The 21103-nt window shown below is 39.4% G+C and overlaps 1 protein-coding gene across 1 annotated transcript in view; it reads left to right on the top strand.

The window, feature by feature from the left end:
- SLC2A9 (solute carrier family 2 member 9) overlaps positions 1-5168 on the top strand; it is a 71578-nt gene extending 66410 nt beyond the window's left edge. The window contains exon 12 of the mRNA XM_029962059.1: positions 4445-5168. Within this exon, the coding sequence (XP_029817919.1) occupies positions 4445-4702 (258 nt within the window). The 3' untranslated portion in view covers positions 4703-5168. The remainder of the gene's footprint in view (positions 1-4444) is intronic.
- The last annotated feature ends 15935 nt before the right edge of the window (positions 5169-21103 follow it).

Genomic DNA, 21103 nt, shown 5'->3' with positions numbered 1-21103 from the left:
GAAAGCTGGTATGCAAATAGAAAGTGAAGCATTTAAAAGTTTATGCTTAACTATTAAATATCCTGTATAACAACAGCCCTTATCAGCCTTGAAAAATCCAATGTAAATCCTGTTTTGAAGAGGTTTTATTAGCCTGCTGAGTAAGTAGGTGCTTCCCTCAGGAGACTGCATCAATAAGTGTCTGCTGTTCTCTTGCCTTCCCCTATGCACCTGGGAGGGCAGGTGACCTTCAGTAACCCATCGGAAGCCTGGCCTTTCAACAATCTTCACCTGTGTATCTGACCTTGGCTCTGAATGGTTATCTATCAAGAGACTGAGCTGTTGTTACTTAGGAAACCACCTGAAACTTCAGGCACCTTTGAACCTTGGATGTTCCTGCAGGAGGTCATGCTTAAGGAAATGTTAGGTGAAAATGGCTGCAAAGCACAGAGTGTCATCGCACTTTATTCTGTCTTCCTTCTGACCCTGGGGTTTCTCATGGTGCATGTAAAATCATGCCTTCAGGTCTTGCTAAGAAAATATGTTCCTAGCTCTGGCAAGCCTTTCTGGTGTTGGGGGAGGAGAAGCAGCTTTGTGAAGGTGGCAGCGTGTTCTGAACTTGAACAGAACAGGTTGTCTGAAGAGACTTACCCGAATGGATGTGGCAGGGGGGCATGGATGGGGCTGGCTCAGTGCTTCTCACGTGGGCAGGGTTGATGCTGCTCCTGCTGGGAACTGAGTGTGAGGAAGTAACCAGTCCTTACATGAGAAAACAGAAGTAGCAGAAACCGCATACTTCCCTTGTATTCGTTGTGTGTTTAGTTACAACTTCCATTCAGAATTGGCTTGTCTTTGCTTCTTCTCCTTCCATTCCCTTCTGCTTTTAACCCTTGGGTGTGGTATATTTTGTTAAGGAGTCAAGTTACTCTTCTGGTGGATACAAGTATTCAAGTTTTTGAACGCTGAGGCTTCAACCCCATGTAGTTAGTGAAATGTCACAGAGCGTAGAAACAATATTTACCTTTTAAATTTTATCATACACGTTGTCATTATTCTTATATCATTGACAGTGCACGTGTCAGAAAAGAATCTTGAGACCACATCTGTTGGCCCAAACACACAGAGTTGCAGCATATCTGGACTTAGTCACGGAAGACTTTAGTTGAAGTTCTTACTCAGTTTTTTTACTCCCACCCCAGCTCAAGATCAGTAAAACTCTGGGGTTTTAGTTCCAGAGTAGCAGCAGGAGAGTCTCATCTCTACACAGTCGGAAGGAGTAAAATAACGAAGAGAGACTATGGATTAGTTAGGAGACTATGGAGGTTACAGATGTCAAAGAATAAAAGAGGGATACAGGTTTCTTGGGCATAATATGAATAATATCTAATATAACATAAATAAGAGAAAGTATAGTCATTTCATGGAACAAAGACAGATCCATTTTTCTGTCAGATCTGTGTATGAGTACCTGTTCTGTAGTAGCCATTGTTCAATAACTCAGCATTTAATGTTTTTCCATCACATTATCTTACCTTCTGAACCCCCTGATGGGCACATCCAATATGCTTTGGCCAATCTACTGCTTGTTCCAACCCCTCAGATCTTTCCTCCACCACCAGGCAATTCAAAATATATCAGAAATAGATAAAAATGAATTAAACATCTAGGCTGAACTGTATCCCACTCACGTCCCACTAAGGGCTTTTACTGAGTTGGGATTTGTGATTTAACATTTTCCTTCCACTTTATCCTGTACTTCTGTCCTACATCCTTTATCAGTGTGCGGTGCAGGTAGAAGGTTTTGTGCTTATAACGAGTAATTTAATTAATGTGAGATGTTCTTCTGTGCCAAATGCAGGTTTGGGTGATACGAGTTGAACTCTGAATGAGTTACGAAAGTTTTATGAATACAAGTGGTTTCCTTCCCTGTGAGTGTAAAATAATAACCAGCTTTAAGGAAATACTGTGATTGAAGACTGGCCAGTGAGAAAAGGGCTTTGTGTGCAACACCCTGCAGTGCTGCTATCTGGGAATTATGGCTTCGTTGGGCAAATCCTGCTGGCACAAGTGCACAGTCTTGTATAAATCCTATAATCTCCACTTGTAGGATTTAAAACAAAATTTAATTTTTATCTTATTCTCTGTGGAAATTCATTTAGAGGTTCTTGAGGTTCTTGAGGACTACTTCTTAAGGGATTGCAGAAATTAAGGAGAATATATTTATTACCAATAAATGTAAAATAATTGCAAATAAATCACACACTCGTGAGACTGTTCAGTTCAATTAGAAAAGGTTTACAGAGACGTGAATCAAAAAAGATAATAAACACTAATTTATTTAGATCTTGGACGGCAAAGAAATAAAGAGGGATAAAAAAGGTGGAACGAAGTTGTGGCTGCACCACCAAGAGATGCAGATAACTTATTGCATTTGTTTACCAGGCTTATTTGTTCGAGGCATTAATTGTTCGTTGTCATAATGGAGAATAATTCAGTAAAATTTTAAAAAGTGAAAAACATGATTCTGGATTGAAACTCTACCATCCAGCTGAACTACAATTATAGATGCAGAAAATCCAGATGTAAAATTTGAATTCTTAGCATAACAGGATGATTTATGAGGCACTGCGAAATCATTTTTTCCTCTCTACTATATCCATTTGCTTCTGCCTCTGTATAAGCTTGAAAGTTCTATCTGTTCCCATGCCAGAATATTTTCCCCCCACATCACTCATGCTGTTTGTCTTGTGATTGTCAGGTTGCTCAGAACTTCATGCTTCTAGAATTTAACGAAAAAGCTTTGATGATCTCAGGAGTCCATAGACAATATCAGAGCATGCACTTTCCAGCTTTCCTTATTACAGGCAGGATTTAAAAGGCTGACCTAGGTAGTGAATTATCCACAGAAACAGAAAACACTTTAACTAGGCAGGCTGGCAATCAGCCATGGTATTAAAAAGCAGCTGCAGGAAAGGTCTTTTACATTTTTAGTTTCTTGTTTCACACAGGAATTGATGTTCTTCTAGCACACCATGTATAATGTATACTGAGCAAGTGAAACATAAAAGTAATGCTGGGAATTGCAAACACCATGAGCACCCAAAGCAGGGAGCTAAACCAGCCTGCAGTGTAGGACTGGTGTAACCAACAATGATGGGAGTGTGTTACACAAATGTGCAAAATCAGGATTGCATCACTGTCTAGTTCTGCCTTAATTGTTTCTGTTACATACCTCTAATGGCATCTATAAACACGTATGTTTAGGAAGCCACATCTGTTTCCTCTGTCCTGACTGATTTTCCCTGGGGTAACCTCAGCCTTGCAACACCTGAGGTGATGTGCAAGGAATCCAGGTCTCCTTGGGTTTACTGTTCACACAAGGCACCACAGAAAGGTCACCTTATTTTTGGAGCTGGAGATACCCTTTTTGGTTTCATTCAGGCTTGTTATTAAAAGTCAAATGGATTTTTGGTTTCAGGACAAAAACGGAGTGTAAATCTATAGAGGAGGAAGGGAGGTTTCCTCAAAGGCTGGCAGTTCAACAAAGCACAGCTTTGTTGAATATTGTAATTATCAAATGTTTTTTTCACAACTGTACTGTTGAAAGGTAACTGAAAGCTATTGAAATGATTTAATAATCACCGGGCAAGAAATATTTACGTTTCAGTGAAGTACAACTCATATTAGCTGGTTGGAGCCTTTATAATCTATTTATAAATTAATTTCTTTGTGCCTTCTCTCTTTATTTTTGCAGTGAAGTAAAATCCAAAACATTAAAATACGGTCTGTACGTTGTTTTCACTTAATTCTTACACTTTCTAGCATGAAAGTAAACACATTTTAGGGATTTCTTTTTTCCTGCTGTAAGCTCCCATAACCTTATGAGTGATACAAATGTCTACCATTTGGGTTTTTTATCTTGTTCATTTTGCAAATCTCAAAGCCTGTAACTACAGTGATGAAGGTGCCCCTGGCAATGGCAGGTTTTCGATGGGTTGTGTACAGATGCCCAATATTGCAGAAGCATGCAGCAGTTTTGGTACCCAGGAATTGTGAGGCGGTGTGCAGAACAACCCAGTGAAACATCTGCCTCAATTCCACAAATGCCACAGCAGTTCCAGCCTCTGTTGAGCACATTTCAGGAGCCCTGCTGCCACCCCGTGCCTGCAGTGCCTGAGCTCAGTCTGGTGTCTCCCGGCATCGCCCAGAATGCAGCTCCACACGCCTTTGCCAGGAACCTGCTTTTCTGTCGACAGGCCACAGGCAGTGTTGGAAGAACCAACAATTCATGCATTTTTATGAACTTCTCAGCACTCTGACTTGCAACGAGTGCCAGCATGTACCGTGCTTGGTTAAAAATTGCTCCATACACCCCATTTTTTCTTTCAAATCATTCCTGATGTTTCCTTTCTTCTGGATTTTTTTCCCTTTTGTCATGACTATCTCCTTTGTTTTCTATTCACAGGCTGGTTTACAGACCTACTGCTTCCTAGTGTTTGCTGCCATCTGCTTTGCGGGAGCGACCTACCTGTTTTTTGTCCTGCCTGAAACAAAAAATAAGACATTTCATGAGATCAGCCAGGCATTTGCCAAAAGGAATAAAGTAACTTTAGAAATGCAAGAAATGAACCACTACGCAGGGGAGAGGAAATCGAGTGCAGAACAAGAATCTGACTTCACATCTTCAGTGGACAATGGGGAAACCAAAAAAGAGATTGTGTAAAATCAGGATACTCTCTCAGGGGATGAGGGCAAACATGCTCTTTTCATTTATAGCGGTGTACAACCTGTATTTTTTATGTGGCATCATGAACTGATTCCCCCTCGAATATGGTTAAAGTGAATATGGGTAAATTCATTAGCAGCTGGGGTGATGGTTGAGGCAATGAGAGGCAGGAGTATGGAATCAACTGGCTTGGAAAAGACCTCTGAGATCATCAAGTCCAACCCTTGATCCAACTAGACCATGGCACTAAGTGCATGGAGTAGCAGCAACTGATTAAAGAAATAAGAGACAAGGTTTTCTCGGCACCTGTGAAATTGGTGCTGTGGTGAGTGGGATGGGGAATATGGACTTGTAGAAGTGAAGTGGCAGTGGGGAGCCAGGGTTGTGAGCAGCAGCTGGCTGAGCATCCCCCTGTGCTCACAGGGAAGTGTGTGTGCTGTAGCCAGGAAGAGGAGGAGGTAGCAGGAAAAAGGGAAGAGATCCCAGTGGGGGTCTGCTAAGGATCAATGCAAGCAAACCTGAAATGTCACCAGCATATATTTCTCCACGTTTCCCAAGATATCATTCAGGTTGCACGTGAGAACTGAGGAACTGAAAGAAGACTCATGACACTTCCCTGACCTCCCGTTCCTTTTCCAGCTATTTTCACCTTCAGTTGTATTTTCTGAACATGTCCCACCTTACCACAAACAGGCAGCTCTGGGTCCAGATGAGTTTCCTTGTCTCTCTTGCAAATCCTGGTTGACTAGTAATAGTAAGAGTTTCTGGGTTTGTTGGCACTGCATTTCTCTGAAGATATATACTTAAATAATTTTATTTTTTAAGAATAGACTCAGAAGCTTTACTATGAAAAGAAAAAACTAAACCTCATGATGAAGTGAGAAAACTCTGGTGGTATGTGTAGGGCATAGTATTAAAACAAAAAATCAAACATGTAGTGTTCCAAGGGTTGGGGTTTTCTGATTTTTTGAGGGGGCTGGGAGGGGGGTGTGTTTTTTTGGTTTGTTTTGTTTTTTGCTTTTCTTTTCAAATTCCTTTTAAAGTAAGTCTTAGGAGACAAAATTTCTCTGAGACCTGTTAGTTCTTAACACTCAGATCTCTCCAAAGGAATTTCAGTGCCTATTTCTTACTTAAACACTAATTTTTATTTGGGCATTAAATTCCGAAGCTCCAGGCCTAGTTCACATTAATAAGTTTCTAAGCTGTTTAGTGCTTTGTAAAACTTCTTAATTTCATGACAGGAAAACTCAGCAGGCTCTCGGTGGTTAGGTGAACCATTCATGGGACTTTTTTTTAAATGAACATCATCTTTGCAGTTTGAAATTTTGATAATAGTTTTTCTTGATCCTTCTAGGTACCTGGATGCTGAGGGGTAATGAGCACTTTTAAATTAAATAGCTGTTTTACATGAAAATCAGTAAGTCTTAGAGCTACTCTCAGGTAGGAGTAAGACACAAGAAGAAAGTGCAGCATGTAGGCAGAGCCAACTGCTTCCACAAGTTGTATTTACTAATCCAGAAACCCATACATTTGGAGCGTTTTTTATAAGAACACTTGCATATGTATTCATATGTATACATATATGAATATATATATATTCCAAGTATAGATATATTTTAATAATTAATGGGTTAATATTAGTGGCTTTGAAGTGAAAGAGGGTAGATAGAGATTGGGTACTAGGAAGAAATTCTTCACTGTGAGGGCGGTGAGGCACTGCCACAGGTTGACCAGAGACATTGTGGATGCCCCACCCCTGGAAGTGTTCAAGGCCAGATTGAACTGGGCTTTGAGCAACCTGATCTGGTGGAAGGTGTCATTGCCAATGGTGGGGGTTGGAACTAGATGATCTGTAAGGTGCCTTCCAACCCAGGCCATTCTGTTATTCCATGATTTATATTTATATATTTATATTTATACACACACAAGATGGAGAATTGTTTTCCAATATCTGGGGTTTTTTTCATATTTCCCCAAGTGATAAGCTGGTTTTTGTTTTGTTCTACACTTTAAATTACACTGTAAATTAAAATCAGAGATCCTAATGTTTAGCTGTTACTACTAAATTATGTATATAGTTTTATACTGTGATTTATTTGTATGTGGCACATTTACTGCACACATTGTAAGCTGACCTAATAGGGCAATTTTACTACTAGGTAATAGAAAAAAAAATTGATGTAAGCCTTTATGCCAGAATTTATGCTTTTTTTGGGGGGGGGATAGGGGTACAGCAGTAAGAAAATGAAAATATATATGAGAAAGAGAATTAAGAATGAAAAAATAAAATTTATGAGTTTGGTGCTACTATTAAGAGAGAGAGTGAATCAGGATTATACCAACTGATAATCATAGATAGAAGCTAATTGTGGAGAAAACTGAAGAAAAATGTCTGTTTAATAAGCACTTACAAAATTTTATATATAGCAAATGAAAATATTATCTTTCAGTGCCTTTAGTTCCCTATTCCATGAGTTACATCAGTCTTGTTAAGTGAATGGCTATGTAAAAAATGAGTGTGAATGCCACCCCTCCAGACAGTTTTAGGAAGAAATTCTTCCTTTTCTGCCTGCAGGGTGAGACTGGCAAATTCAGACCTTCTCATTCAGATTGACAATTACATTGCATTTAGGGCTACTAACATGGTATGATGTAATCTGGTTTGAGTCAAGGTGGCAAGATTGGAAACCATTATTATTAGAATTAGAAGAATTTAGCACTTAGTGCTGTTCATTAATGTTCATTATAGACATTTTTAAAAATGGATAACTTCAATTAAATATCATGATGACCTGATATGGTAGTTTTATGGGGCTTCTGCAACAAAATAAAATCATCTTACAGTTGCTTACAGTTGCATTTGGAGCCTAGGTCTGAATGTGTGGGTAGAGATGGCTCAACAGAATTTCCTGTTATACACCTCAAGGGGCTGGTACAACATTAACAACAAGGGGTCATGTTTTTCTCTTCTGCCATCCCATTTGCCCACCTCTTGCCCTACCTGAGATGGGCACACGCTTCCTGTGTGGCTGCAAAGAAAGCTGCTACAGACTGAAGGAGCCATGGGATGATGGTTCCACATCTCCCCAGTGGTTTGTTGCCACCTGTGGTACAAGGTAAAGCACCGAGCTGGTGCTTTGCTCACTGGCCAGGGAAGGTGGCTGCAGTGTCCTCTGCCTTGCGTTGTGGAAGTTTCAGATGTGCCAGTACTGCAATAACTTTCTCATCTCTGACCCTAATGAGAGTTTCGTGTTGTTCTTCAAGTTGTTCCATAAAGTTTTTTTCCATTGTTGTGTTGCTATAGTTTCTCCAGCAATGAGAGGATAAAATGGAAAATATCAGCAATTTATCATTTGGTTTTTCTTGTTGAATGTATCAAATTGTCTATAGCCTGTGTGTTTGCCAGCGAGTGGTGTGTGGTGCCACGTTCTCTTCTCCTGTCTGTGACATTGGGATGAGGTACTGCAGTGTGGTGTTTGTATGAGTACCACAAGTGTGTGTGATCAACTATGTCTGTGCACAGTGATCACAAAATAAACCTTTGGAATTAAAGTAAAATTATGTAGATTTTGTTCTGGGTAAATCTGAACCTCTACAGCTGCACGCTTTGATTCCCTGGGATTTTGTGTGTCCCAGCACAAGTCTGTTCCTTCCTTGGGTCTGGATGACCCAAGTCATTGTGGAATCTACAATTGGGTGGTTGGGAGTTAATGGGAAGAAAATCATCCCTGAATCTGTATATTTTTTTAAGCATTATTTACATTTTGCTTCTCAAATCAGATTCCACACTTCATTCTTTGGCATATTATCCTCAGCTTTAAACATCAGTGTGAGGAAAACAATTAAAACTGGTTAGTGGTAGTAATAGTTGTTTATAAGAATTGTTGAATCTGGTGAAGCTTTTTTGTAGAAAACTATCTTTTGCAATGTGTAAGTTTGAGTTGCTAAAGGTCTACTTTCTGATGAGAAATCCAGTCAAATTACTATTTCTGCTACATGGATATGCAAAATCTGAAATCTGAAATATGTATAGAAAGTTGAATTTCATACTTCAGTTTTTTAAGCCAATTTTCATTCCACAAGGATCTGCTTTCTAGTGGGGGAAGATGTGAGTAAAAATCCATATGGGATAATTTTCATCTTCTGAGTAAAATGAAAAAAAAAGTAAAAAAAAACCCCACACTAAATCCAACTCGTGGAAATTTGCTTTCTTTCATTTGACTATTTTTATGTGCTTTTCCTTAAAGACATCACCATATAAACTACTGGATCTGCCATCACCTCACACAGTAGGAAGAACAAATCCAAGTAAAGCATTCTTAGGAAACATATATGGACTTTTCATTTCAGGTTACCTCCAGTAAACAGAGTTCAGATACAAACTAAAAATCTAAAACACAAAGACCCAGACCAAAGCAGGTTTGTTAATACAAATATTCATGCTGTTAAAACATTCAAGCTTGAGTCCATACTTAATCGTCTCTGCAAGTGGTTTTATTTGAAAGTGAGCCCTGTGAAAAGGTGAATTTCCAGGCAAACACTTGGTACTTGGACTCCTAATCAAGTTATCACAGCTCAGTAAGCAATCATGCATAACCTGAGTCACTACAGCCCTCTTCCTTGCAGGCTAAGCTGCATTAACCTTGCTTTTTCCATGAGCTAAGATAAACACAGGCAGTGGATGGTCGAGCTCTTTCTTAACATGTTCCCTCTAAAGCTTCACTACTGTTAAATTCTTTTAAACCTAGGATTTTGAGTTAAAACAAAACAAAAGTACTGAAGAAAAGCTTTCAGGAGACACACATGCAGTGATTAGTGAAGTTCATAGAAATCTTCTCCAGTGGTTTCAACTGCACTAATGTACCCAAGAAAGACATGGTATACTCACAGGAGTTGGGAAAACCAGCACATTTTTATCTTCTTTAGTAGTAAACTAATGGCTTATTTCCTCAATCTGGGAAACAATATTATTATTCAGATGCTGTAAAAGCACTAATCTGATGCTTTTCTTCTGAATTTGGGAGTGGGTGGTTGGTTGGTTGAAGATTTGTTGGGGTTTTTTTATCTAAGTGAGAACACTGGTAGTCTGGTTCATACACCAAAGAAGAGTGCCAAGAGTGAGACCCCTGGAGTAGCTGGCTGTCTTAAGATGATTTACAAAAGGTAAAAAGCAAAATATAACTCTGTCAGACCCCTGAAACACAATCCATTAAGAGCATGACCTTGTAGAGGTAGGAGATAATTTGCCTGTTGCTATGTAAGCTGCCATGCAGAGACATTGATTTTAGTTTCATTTTCTCTTGTTTCTCTCAGGACAAAAAATCAGTCAAGCTAAATGCAATGCTCACCTCTACATTTGTTCCACTTTTTTTTTTCTGACTTGTTCCACCCAATTATATAAAAATTTTTACAATTCACATTTGAAAACCAGAAAGCAATAGCTACTTAGGAAAAGCAAGCATGCCAAAGATTAAAAAAGTGATAAATACAATTTTCTCTGCAGGCTGACATTTTCAAATATGCATTCAAGAATTAATTACTTAAATCCAAATTTCGTATAATTTTATATCTTTGGATTAAACTCTACAGACTATGTATATGGATATGTGTATATATAGAGATACTTTTATGTTATCCCATGGAAAAAATTCAGCGGCTTTAATTCTTAGACATAAAAGAAACTGGACCATTTGGAAATTATGTCAAGTTCTGAGTTGAACAGGTCTGACACACTGGGACTCAGACGCTTCCATAAACAAACTTAGCTAAAATTTGCACGATCTTAGGTTTGGAAAAGTTGTCTAGCAAGGCTGTCTCCTTTTGGCCGGCCTTAGATTTTTCATCCTGCACCTTTCTAAACTGTTAGGTAGAGACTACTCTGCTCATTTACTTAAATTTATTTTGAGGCATCAAAGGAAAACATCAAAACTCTTTTCACTCAATTAGAGAATAATTTTTATTGAAGACCCTTGAGAAGCAGGATGTATTAGCAGAATGCTCAGTCTGGGCCAAGCCAAATATACTCTTCTAGTATCTAGTGATGTATTTTGTACACCAGTCTCTCAGCCTTTCAGTGGGGAGGTTTCATTGCCACCCACTCCCTTTTTATCCCTCCTCTATCCCCACCTCCCCCCTGTGGCTGCACTTGGCCTCTCCTGCCAGCACATCTTTAGAAACAACTTGTTCATCAACTGAGAAGTAAAACAGTATCAAGCGGCAGAAAGGAGAAAGTCACTTCTCAGCAGGATAAAAGGATGACACTGTGCAACCTGTGGCCCTCTTGCAGACAGATGCAGCTGCAACTGTTAAACTTTTTTGTAGATTTTGGAAGGGACATAAATGACGCAACCACAAGGAAGGTGGAAGAAACTCTTGAGTTTTTGACTGAGCAGCTGCTGACAGAGGAAATCTGTGTCTGAGAAATCATCCAAGTGACTTAGACGTTGCTCCTGTTGATTTAATTCATATAAAATACATAGGTAGGCATCTGAGCTATGACTGAACTAATGATAAAAGCACTGCTCACTTTGCAACAGTAATCAAAGAAAACAAAGGACCAAAGGGATAGGAATGGACAACACAAGTATTACAAGTCTTGTCCCCCTCTGTAAAAAGAGACTTAGGAGGAGGCAGATTATAATTATTTTAAGTTTTCTAATGGAATATGAATGTCAAAAAAAGTTAAGAAGAAACATAGCTGAGGAAAACAGGATGCAAGACAGAAGGATGACATTTTTTTTACAGTACATGACACAGGACTTATTCAATGAGCAATTAAAAAATTAATTTTAAAGTAATAGAAAAATTCAGAAATGCAGAACCAAAACAATGTAAAACCCTAATTCATTGGCACAAATTAGAATTAATTAAATTTTTTTGGAGTAGATATTTAAATTGATGGTAATTGTCATATTTAACTTAGACACCAGAAATAAATACAAGAAAAGCTACAGCTAATAAAATGTGAGAAATTTCTCTAAGGAGCTTAGTTGCCTATAATTGGACATTAGATCCTACTTTCACCTTGTTTTGAAATGTACAGATAATTTATGGACATAAGCCAACACTTTGTCTGGACCATTGCTCAGACATGCTGTTACAATTCTTGCAAGTTGCAGTGAGCACTATTTGCTGACCCAAGTACAATAGAAGTGGGAAAATCCCAGCACTACCCAATAAACAAATAAATCAGACTCTAAGTCTCACATTGTTTAAAAAAACAACCCCCAACTCTTAAGTTTTTTCCACACAAGGGAGCATTTAGATTAAAATTGAAACATTATGCCTACTGATAATCATTGGGAAATTGTGTGCTGAACTTTCTTTACTCTTCCAGGAGCTTTGCTACATTTTATTAACTCAATTTTGCATGGCTGTTACTTGGTACAAGTTTCAGCCTCTTCTCATTGTTGACAGACTGGGCTAATAAACATTAGAAATGAATGTTAGTAAGACAGAAGGAAAATGGGAACAATTCAGCAATAGTAGGAGGAGAATCAGCCTGTCTGGCAAGCTTGTGTGTTTGCTATGAACCAGGACAGCTGGCTTTGATTATTTAAAAAACCTAATAAGTAGCTTTTTTAGATATTCTCAAACTATTTACTAAATGGGGTCAGCTTTGCAGTCCAAACCACCGGCTTGAAGAACTGGAGTTCAAATAGAGTAGGTGATGTCGGCACCTGGGATGTAGGTGGTGCTGAAGAGATGATCATTCTGGAATTCAAAATCACTCTGACAATTTTTGTTTTAAATTTAGAAGTGACAGGAAAATTGTAACACATGATACATGCTTTCACTGTCATTAAGTTACTCAATACTACTTTAAAAATCAGATTTTGAAGGCAAAGACATTTCTTTTTTCTTTCAAATGAAGGATGTTGACAATACTTTCTTCTGTACACAATATTAGACCACGGATGACTATTTGATGGCCATTTTTGATCAGTTATACCATGAACAGTTTCACCAGACCAACAGTGGAAAAGTCTTTCCTGGCCCACTTAACAAGGAGATGTCTTTTAGGTTGCTTGTACTTCAGTATCAAAAGAAAAATGCCAAAATAGTCAAATATAAAAGCCATTCAGTTCTGGAGCTCCAGACCATAGTTCCTGGAGAAGTTTTACCACTAAATATTGGAGGTCAGATCTGAGGTAGGTAATGGTGGTCATTTTACCCTTCCCTTCCATCACAGGTCAGGATTTTACTCAAAACTTTTACACAACGTTGACTCTTCACATAAATGCTTGTAGCAGTGTGAAAATTATAGGTTATCAACACAAATGAGGGCTAGTCATAAGATTAAAAATTAAGAGGACTGGGTCCTTGTTCAGTTAACAGCGGATATGGCCAATCTCCCCAGTCTGTGGTCCTATAGATTTATTATGGAGCTGACCAGGATACTCCTGCTGCCACCTAAGAGTGAAATTAAAACCATCTCTACAATTTGCTTTCTGCTTTGAGAATCTGCTTGGTAGGACTTAGTACAACAACAGGATTGGCCTGGGCATTTATCTGTAATATTTCATCTGACCTACACGCACAATTCGAGCAGTGTGAGACCTGCCCTCCTTACAACTGATTGGGTGGGACCAAGTTCCTGCATGTTGTCACTGCTGGCAGCAGATCAGAGATCCAGTCCCTCTCCCTCAGCCTGGCAGAAGTGCTTAGTTTAGTCCTTTCACAGTTACTTAAAGGACAAAAACCTTACAACCTGTTGAGCTGGTACATGATAAATGCTTAATCTGCTCTATGACCTTTTGTGCTTCATATTTATGGAACTTGGTAGTTGCTTTATTCTGACCATTTTTGGTGTTCTCTTCATTTGTGTATGTGTCTTTCATAGCCAAAGAACTTCTGCCCTTGCCTCTTTTTAAGCTGCAGAAACCTGGGAGATCAGATTCTCTTGCATTATAAAACAAAAAATAACCTTGCAGGGTATTTATTTAATAACTCACCAAATAACATCTTCACAACCCCTTTCAAAATCTTTGCTTTTGTTAGCTGGATTTACTGGGGACTAACAGAGAACAAGGATGAAGCACCACAAGAACAAATGTCATAAAAGTCCACGAAGGTGTTGAAGATGGAAGAGGGAAGAGTCCCTCCTCCTCCAACTGCCGCTGTCCTGCAAGGAGCCAGTTCATCCGCAGGACAGCTTTGGGGGCTGTGAAGTTCCTGCCACATGACAGGAGAAGGAGCAGCACTGCTCTACCTCGCTTATGTTTCCAACAGCTTCTCAGACAAAAAGCAGACTGTGAAGGGGATGTGAGAAGCAGAAATAGCAGCTAAATACCAGGCTCTGCCCAGCCAGGCTCTGCCAGCTGACCCTCCTACCTAAGGTGCATCCTTAGCACACTAGATTTAACACACAGCACAAATGTCTATAAACCTTTTTAGCCCAAGGAAAAATCACTGCTTGGAAAAAAATTATCCATAATGCTCAAAAGTTTGCTTATCTTCAGGTGTGACAGTCCTCTGACAATGACAGGGCAATCAAATACCAGTTTGGTTAGACCTTACTCTCACTTGGTGGAGTAAATACAGTTCTGTCACTGTAGTGACTAATGACTCCTCATCAGATGAATCCTGGTGCAAAACAGAAGGAAAAATATACATTAGACAGCTAAATATTAGTCAGTTATTCCTTGTATATATTCATCACAGTATGAAGAATGCTCATGGACTTTAAATGTCTTGTGTTGTTATGACAGTAATTGCTTTTTTTAAAATAATTATTAAAATTAGATAATTGCTCTTTCCAGCTGTTTCTTCTGCAATATATCCAAATAATAGTTATGCACAGAGAAACATGCACCTCGGACTCAAGGGAAGTCTTGCTCCTGGGTCAATAGTGCAGCTTTGTGATTCATTTCCAAAATTACAAGTGCAGAGATCTTTTTATTCAAAACAGGGAATGTATCCAAAAATGTCCTTTCATTGCAGTAATTGCTTTCAGTTAAGAGATCCATTCCCAGAATAATGGAAGCCATATGCACAGTAGGGGATATATATGTATTTTCATGCACAGTTCTTTATACTTAGATGCCTATAGATGTAATAAAACTTTATGTGCCCTACAACATTGAAAAAAACCCCAAATTTCATATTCTAATAGCAGTAATCCAGTAAACTGTATCTCCTTGAACATGTGGATTAGATGTCTTCATTAAATTGCACAAACTGAAGCACTTCTCCAGACCACTTCACAGATTTTTAAATTATTTATGTGTCTGTAAAGAGTCTAGTGATTTGCTTTCTTTAGTTAGTAAAGAGAATTTCTATAAATCATCACTTGAATAGTTCTAGTCCTTGAAATAAAAATGCAACTGTGCACAATTAGTGAAGAGGGATTCCAGGTTCCTGCTGGTTTGTTTTTTTCTGCATTCATTCCCAGTTATTGATGCAAAGTTTGTAACAACCATCAGTGTACTCCTGTGTGAGCTGTGTGTGCAAATCCAGGACCAAATAAAAATAGGCTGTAAAATATAGCTCTTGCCAAACTGAGAGCAGTTTAAAAAGCCACTGAAACTAAGTTTTTGTGAGTTATTTTCAGTCTGGTCCTACACTGAACATATTCAGAAATTCTCACACAGCTTAACTAACAGCTTTGAATGCCTCATGAATTTTTATGATCTTGTTAATACTGAAATAGTGAAGTTCTTTCTGTATTGCTTAGTTTATATTGGCAGTAGAACGGGGAGTTCTATTAATCTATCGATGCCTGCATCTTTTTCTGTATTCCAGCACAATGTTTATAGAAAAAAAAGTTGTGTGATATCATAAATCCAGAGTCTTTGGGGTTTGACAGCTAAAGCCTAGGTTTACACAAGACTAGATGGTTCAGGTACAGTAAAACATTTTGTAATTTAGTCCTCCAAAGCAAAATCCACTGTTTTTACACAAACTGGAACTGTTTTTCTTGTTTGAATTGCCCAAACAGCTTTACAGGTGCTCAGTGGGTGCTCTTAGCCTGCCACTGGGTCAAAGTCCTGGCGCCTGATGAATGTTTTCAGAGGAACTGCTAAGGATCACACATTATCATCATCATCACCCTACACGTTGACTCCATTTCAAAATGACGCCAAGCCATTGAGAACATGCTTTTTCTTAGTCTCAGCTTCTTCTTTTAAGCACAATTCCCACAGCACCTTCACCTCTCACACAGTTCCAACCCACTTCTCATATTGTCCATCAATTACATTGTTTTCTACTTTCTATCAGCTTGTGCCTCATTGGTGCAAACAGTGTTTTTCAGGTCTGCAGTCCTGCAGGTTTTTGATGGGAATTGTGATTTACACATTTTCAGTTTTCAAGCCCACCATGCATGTTTGATTCCCTACTCAGGGTTCACAATGAGGTGCAGTTCAGTCTTGCAGGTCACAAAACAAAGCTGCGCTAACGTGAAATGAAACCAATATACAGAGTCTGACAATGACAGAATTACTTACGTTGGAAAACACCCCTAAGATCACCAAGTCCCACCATTAACCCAGCACTGCCAGGTCCAACACTAAACCATGTCCTTAAGTGCCACCTTTACATGTCTTTTAAATACCTCCAGGAATGATGACTACCACTTCCCTTAGCAGCCTCTTCCAATGCTTGACAACCCTTCAGAACAGCCTGCCCAGCATATTAGCTGAGTCTCATCTGATAGGTTTTGAGGAAGAAGGTTTTGTGGTGCTGGCAGATATCAGCCTCTGAAGAAAGAATGAAAGAACCAGGGCTCAGCATAAAGAAATCCACCACAAGGAGAAATATATATATTTCTACATATATATGAGAGGTTGCTGCAAAAAGGGAAGACATAAACTGTGCTCTTGCTGGATTCAATAAGAACTAGTGGGGTTCAATTGTAATTTTTTCTTTTTCCTTTTTTTTTTAATACCACTGAAGTCAGCATGACAGTGGAGTAGATGTCTGTGGGAGCTGGGGAAGGTTTTTCTCTGGTTGTGCCAAAAAATATATTGTAGAAAGTGATTTAGATGCAATTAATCCCTTTCTAACAAGGCACTAGAATATTTCCATTGTTCTCCCACGGCCATATGCAACAATCTTCTAGTGCTCACAAGTTCAAATTTCTGGACTTCAATCATTGGCAATGTGATACAAGGCAGGATGAAGCCAACTGTAAAGACTGTTAACAGCCAGAAACCACACAGTGAGCAGGAAAGTAATGACAATTTCTCTTACTTTTTGAAGTGCCCTGAATCCCCCTGACCCTGACTGGGAGTGAGCTGTGAACAGGCAACTCTCAAAGACACAGATCAGACCCAGGTGTTTCTAATTCCATGAGGAATAATCTGTGCTTCAGCTCCTTTCATCTTTTATCCTTTTCTCTTTTTCTACAACATAATCAAAGCCTTTCAGTGCAAATTTTTTAACTGACAGAATACAAGAGATAATTGTTGAATTTTTGAGTGACTTCACCCAGAAAAACCTCTCTCCTGATAATCCTGATAATATATTTCTGTCTCCAGCAGAAGCATGCAGTATTGATTATACTTTTTTGACATGCTCAGAATTTATTTTATCCTGAAATTGTTTTACAGTGCAGCAGAGAAAAAGCCATCACCATACTGAGTGTATCACTTTTAGCTAACAGTGCTGCAAAATGTGGCTGGCTGCTCTCCTCTATACATTATCCACAGAGCCAGGGTCTAACTGTGCTCCTTCTGAATGTGATGGGAAAAGTCAAAAAAAGGAAATCAGTAGGAATAGGAAAAGCATTTTAATTAGCATCTCAAATTCAAAATGATAAACATATTGATCTGGAAAGACTGATAATCGCAGCTGAGCATCACAATATAGAAATGCCACAACACTCAGTTACACTGTGTTTTAAAGCCATGTGTCAAAAAAATAATTGCTGCTGAATAATTTTATTCTCTTGGCTCAGCTTTAGTGGAAGCAGTGATTTGCATTGATATTGCAGAGTGAAAGATTTCAGTTTATGTCCTCTGGATGGAACCAGTGGGTGATGAAAATGCACTCCTCATTAAGGCAATGTGGTTAAATGAAGGGACAAGTTCTACCATAAAGCATCTAGAACTTTCCAGGCACCTTGCTGTGAGCTAGGAACTTGGTAGGCACAAGTTTAATCTTCCCAAATGAGTCACGATAATACACACTCATGTTGAAAATAAACAGAAAATGGAGTCTCTTCGGTATATATACCAAATCCCAACATCTGCTCCACAATAAACATACACTGCACAGTTGCTGAATATTAGTGGTTTCATCAGCAGAGATAATCAACTTTGAAGAGCTGACTACCTACTTCCAGTAGTTACATAGTGCTTTACCTTAAATAGCTCTCTCTTGGGAGAGAGACACCCTGTAAAGGATGTTTTAAAGATCACCTTCCAACAGTGTGCTAACATCAGCCCAGTCATAGCTGTAATGTCTGTACTGGGGTGAGCTATGACCCATGACCTCTCCCAGCATCTCACAGTGCTTCTGGCAAACACCACACAAGCACTGCAGTTGCCCTGGCATGAAACCTGCTGCAATGGCAAAGGGTGAAACATGACTGCAGAGAGGTTGGGAAAACTCAGGGACCCATCTGCAGATCCTGCTCATCTTCTGAGAGCAGAGCTGCAGGGCTCCCAAGGAGCTACTCCCGTCATCTTCTCAAGGTCTTTTTGTCCTGTCAGAGAGGGCATTTGGAGGCACAGGGAGACCTGATGACTCTACCCCTTAGAAAAACTGTCAGATTAGGCTGAGAGGAGGCAGGTAAGCTGGCCATACCTATCACAGCCAAAGTAAATCAGAGTGCTTCTCAGCAGCAGAATAAAACCAAATGCAACACACTCTGCTCTCTGGCAACAGCGGCTTGAGGTAGAAAGGACTCTGCATAGTTCTGGTCCCACTCTTAACTGGGAGCACAGTACCTCACCAGGACACACAAGCAGGGAGAGAGGAGACCTCTATCTTACTTTTTGCCACATAAATCTCACTATAATGTCCTCTCAGTTAAAACACAGCTCTCATCCCTGGGCTATTTCACCTCAGAGGCAGCAAGGCTGTGGTGGGTCAGGAGCTCCCACATGTGTGACCAAGCCAGCCAGGCAGCATCTCCTATGAGATTATCCTACCTAGCTCATCCTACAGCCAACCACATCACACCCCAAACTCCTCCACAGCAACTGCAAGAGCCTTGGGTAGCTGCCACCACCTCTTGCTTGTCAAACACAATACTCTTCCTGGAATACCTGATTTATGCCCATGTTCTTGGCCATTTAGAGGTGTTTACAATGCTGCTGTGGTCGGTGGAGCTCCTGACCCTCACAACAAAAGAAACAGCTGTAGTTTAGGGATTCAGAAGAACTTCTGAAACAGGCTTGAATAAATCCCTACAGCCTGAGGGAAGGAAGTGCCAAATGCTGAGGCACCTGGCCATGCTGGCAGCATCCATAGCCCAGATGAGGAAGCAGACCATCCTGCACATGAGAACCAAAGGGTCCTGGAAGTATCAGTGTAACACTGAGTATATTGGGGATGTGGGTGTGTGTCAACTATCATAGGTACAGCAACCTCCTGTTGCAGCAGCTCTGTTACATACCAACATACCAGCCAGTAAAATCATCTTGTCCATAGGAGTCTTCTTTGTCTATGAGAGAGCAGTCTAAAAAGTCCTCATGTTGATGAATGTGGTGAATTACTGGTGAATACTTGGAGTTATCAGCACTCAACAGTGTCATTTTGCCAGCTGCTAAGACATTTGAATGACTGAAGAACTTCAGAAAAAAAAAAAACAACACAGAACTTTGACTGTATAAACAGAAGAATGAAATGTACCACTAAAATCAGGGTAGTGCCCTGAGTTTTATTGCTCATAAAGTCTAAAGGTGTTCTTCTACCAGCATAAGAAAAATAAGGGCTAGTTTTAAAGTTGCTCCCTTCCACCCAGAGCCCAAATCCAACTGTTGAACACACAGTTCTTGTGCCCAATTTATCCACTGCCCACAGAACGACATTACTGATTGGCAACCTTTAATTTGTTGGATTTTTCTTTTTTTAAAATACTAGTGATAAAGGACGGGCTTTTCAAGAGACCTTGAAATGCATATGAGCAATAACAGAGGTGGCTGGACTTAGACATGAAATGAGCATGGCAAGTTGGGCCATGAGCATCTTTAAAAATGGTTACTCAGTCAGCAGCTGAGCACTGGGAAAAGGTCTGCAAGCAGAATGATTTTGAAATACATTGCTTTCAAATTATTCAAAATAAATTTTAAATGTTTTGATTTGAGTTGCTCTTTAAGGAAGTAAACTGAAGTGCCAGCTTTTTGCAACAAGTTTCCTGTAGATATCAAATCTGCCTCAGTCAAATTCCTGCCCAACTGCTCAGTAATCTAATCATCACCTTCATCTTTTACAGGTTACACAAATTAATTTTAAATAGAAAGATATGATAGACAGGGAGAGAAATGAACCTATGAATTACCTAAATTATTCTTACCTTGTCTCTCTTGACATTGCTTATCTTGTCAGAGATACCAGGGTTGATGGACTCACACATGGGCAGGGACACCTTCCACTAGACCAAGTTGCTCAAAGGCCCATCCAACCTGGCCTTGAACTTTTCCAGGGTTGAAGCATCCACAGCTTCTCTGGGCAACCTGTTCCAATGTCTCACTGCCCTCACAGTAATGAATTTCTTCCTAATATCTAATGTAAACCTGCCCTCTAAGCTCAAAACCATTCCCCTTGTCATATCACTGTATCTTCAATCTATTCTAAGGTATTTCGGGGAGTAAATCAGCCTAAATACTGACCCAGATTTACATCCACACAGCACCACAACAAACTCTGGGACTCTGGTCCTGTATGATGATCCATTGTTCCTGGGAATCCAACATTCAAGTATTTCAGAGCTAGAGCCTTTTTAAAAATTAAGGTATGCATTGGATTAATGTACACGCAGCCTCTGAACCACCTGGAATAAATTGACATCCCAGCATTTCTGAGCTCCTTTAGATGTATCAGCCAGGTATCTGGAACTGATTAATTGTAACATTACAGCTGCCAGAAAAAAACATTTTTTTCTATGAGTTCATACAGCATTTTATAGCATGCAATCAATGTGCACTAAGGTCCACAATTTATTGCCTACAAAGGCTTGAATTTAGCTCCCAAAGCACACCTTGTTACTACACAATGTGACACAAGTAATTTCTGGAATCATTTAACTGTCCTTTAGGATTAAATTCAATGTTAATACATCCCCTACATGGTTCAAAACAAAAACTATGTTAAAGATGGTAAATGCTGCAGTGGGGCCCAAGTCCATTACTAAAATAATAAACAAAAGCATTTGTTTTGGAAACTACTTTTCAGATCACTCCAGAGAGGAGATGAGCCTGTTGTGTCAACAAAGATAAATGTCTCCCTTAC

Source organism: Manacus vitellinus, unplaced genomic scaffold (assembly GCF_001715985.3).
Source record: "Manacus vitellinus isolate BGI_N305 unplaced genomic scaffold, ASM171598v3 scaffold_0_pilon, whole genome shotgun sequence".
Lineage (NCBI taxonomy): Eukaryota > Metazoa > Chordata > Aves > Passeriformes > Pipridae > Manacus > Manacus vitellinus.
Note: the sequence above shows the minus strand (reverse complement) of the source record. Positions and strands in the feature narration are given on the sequence as shown.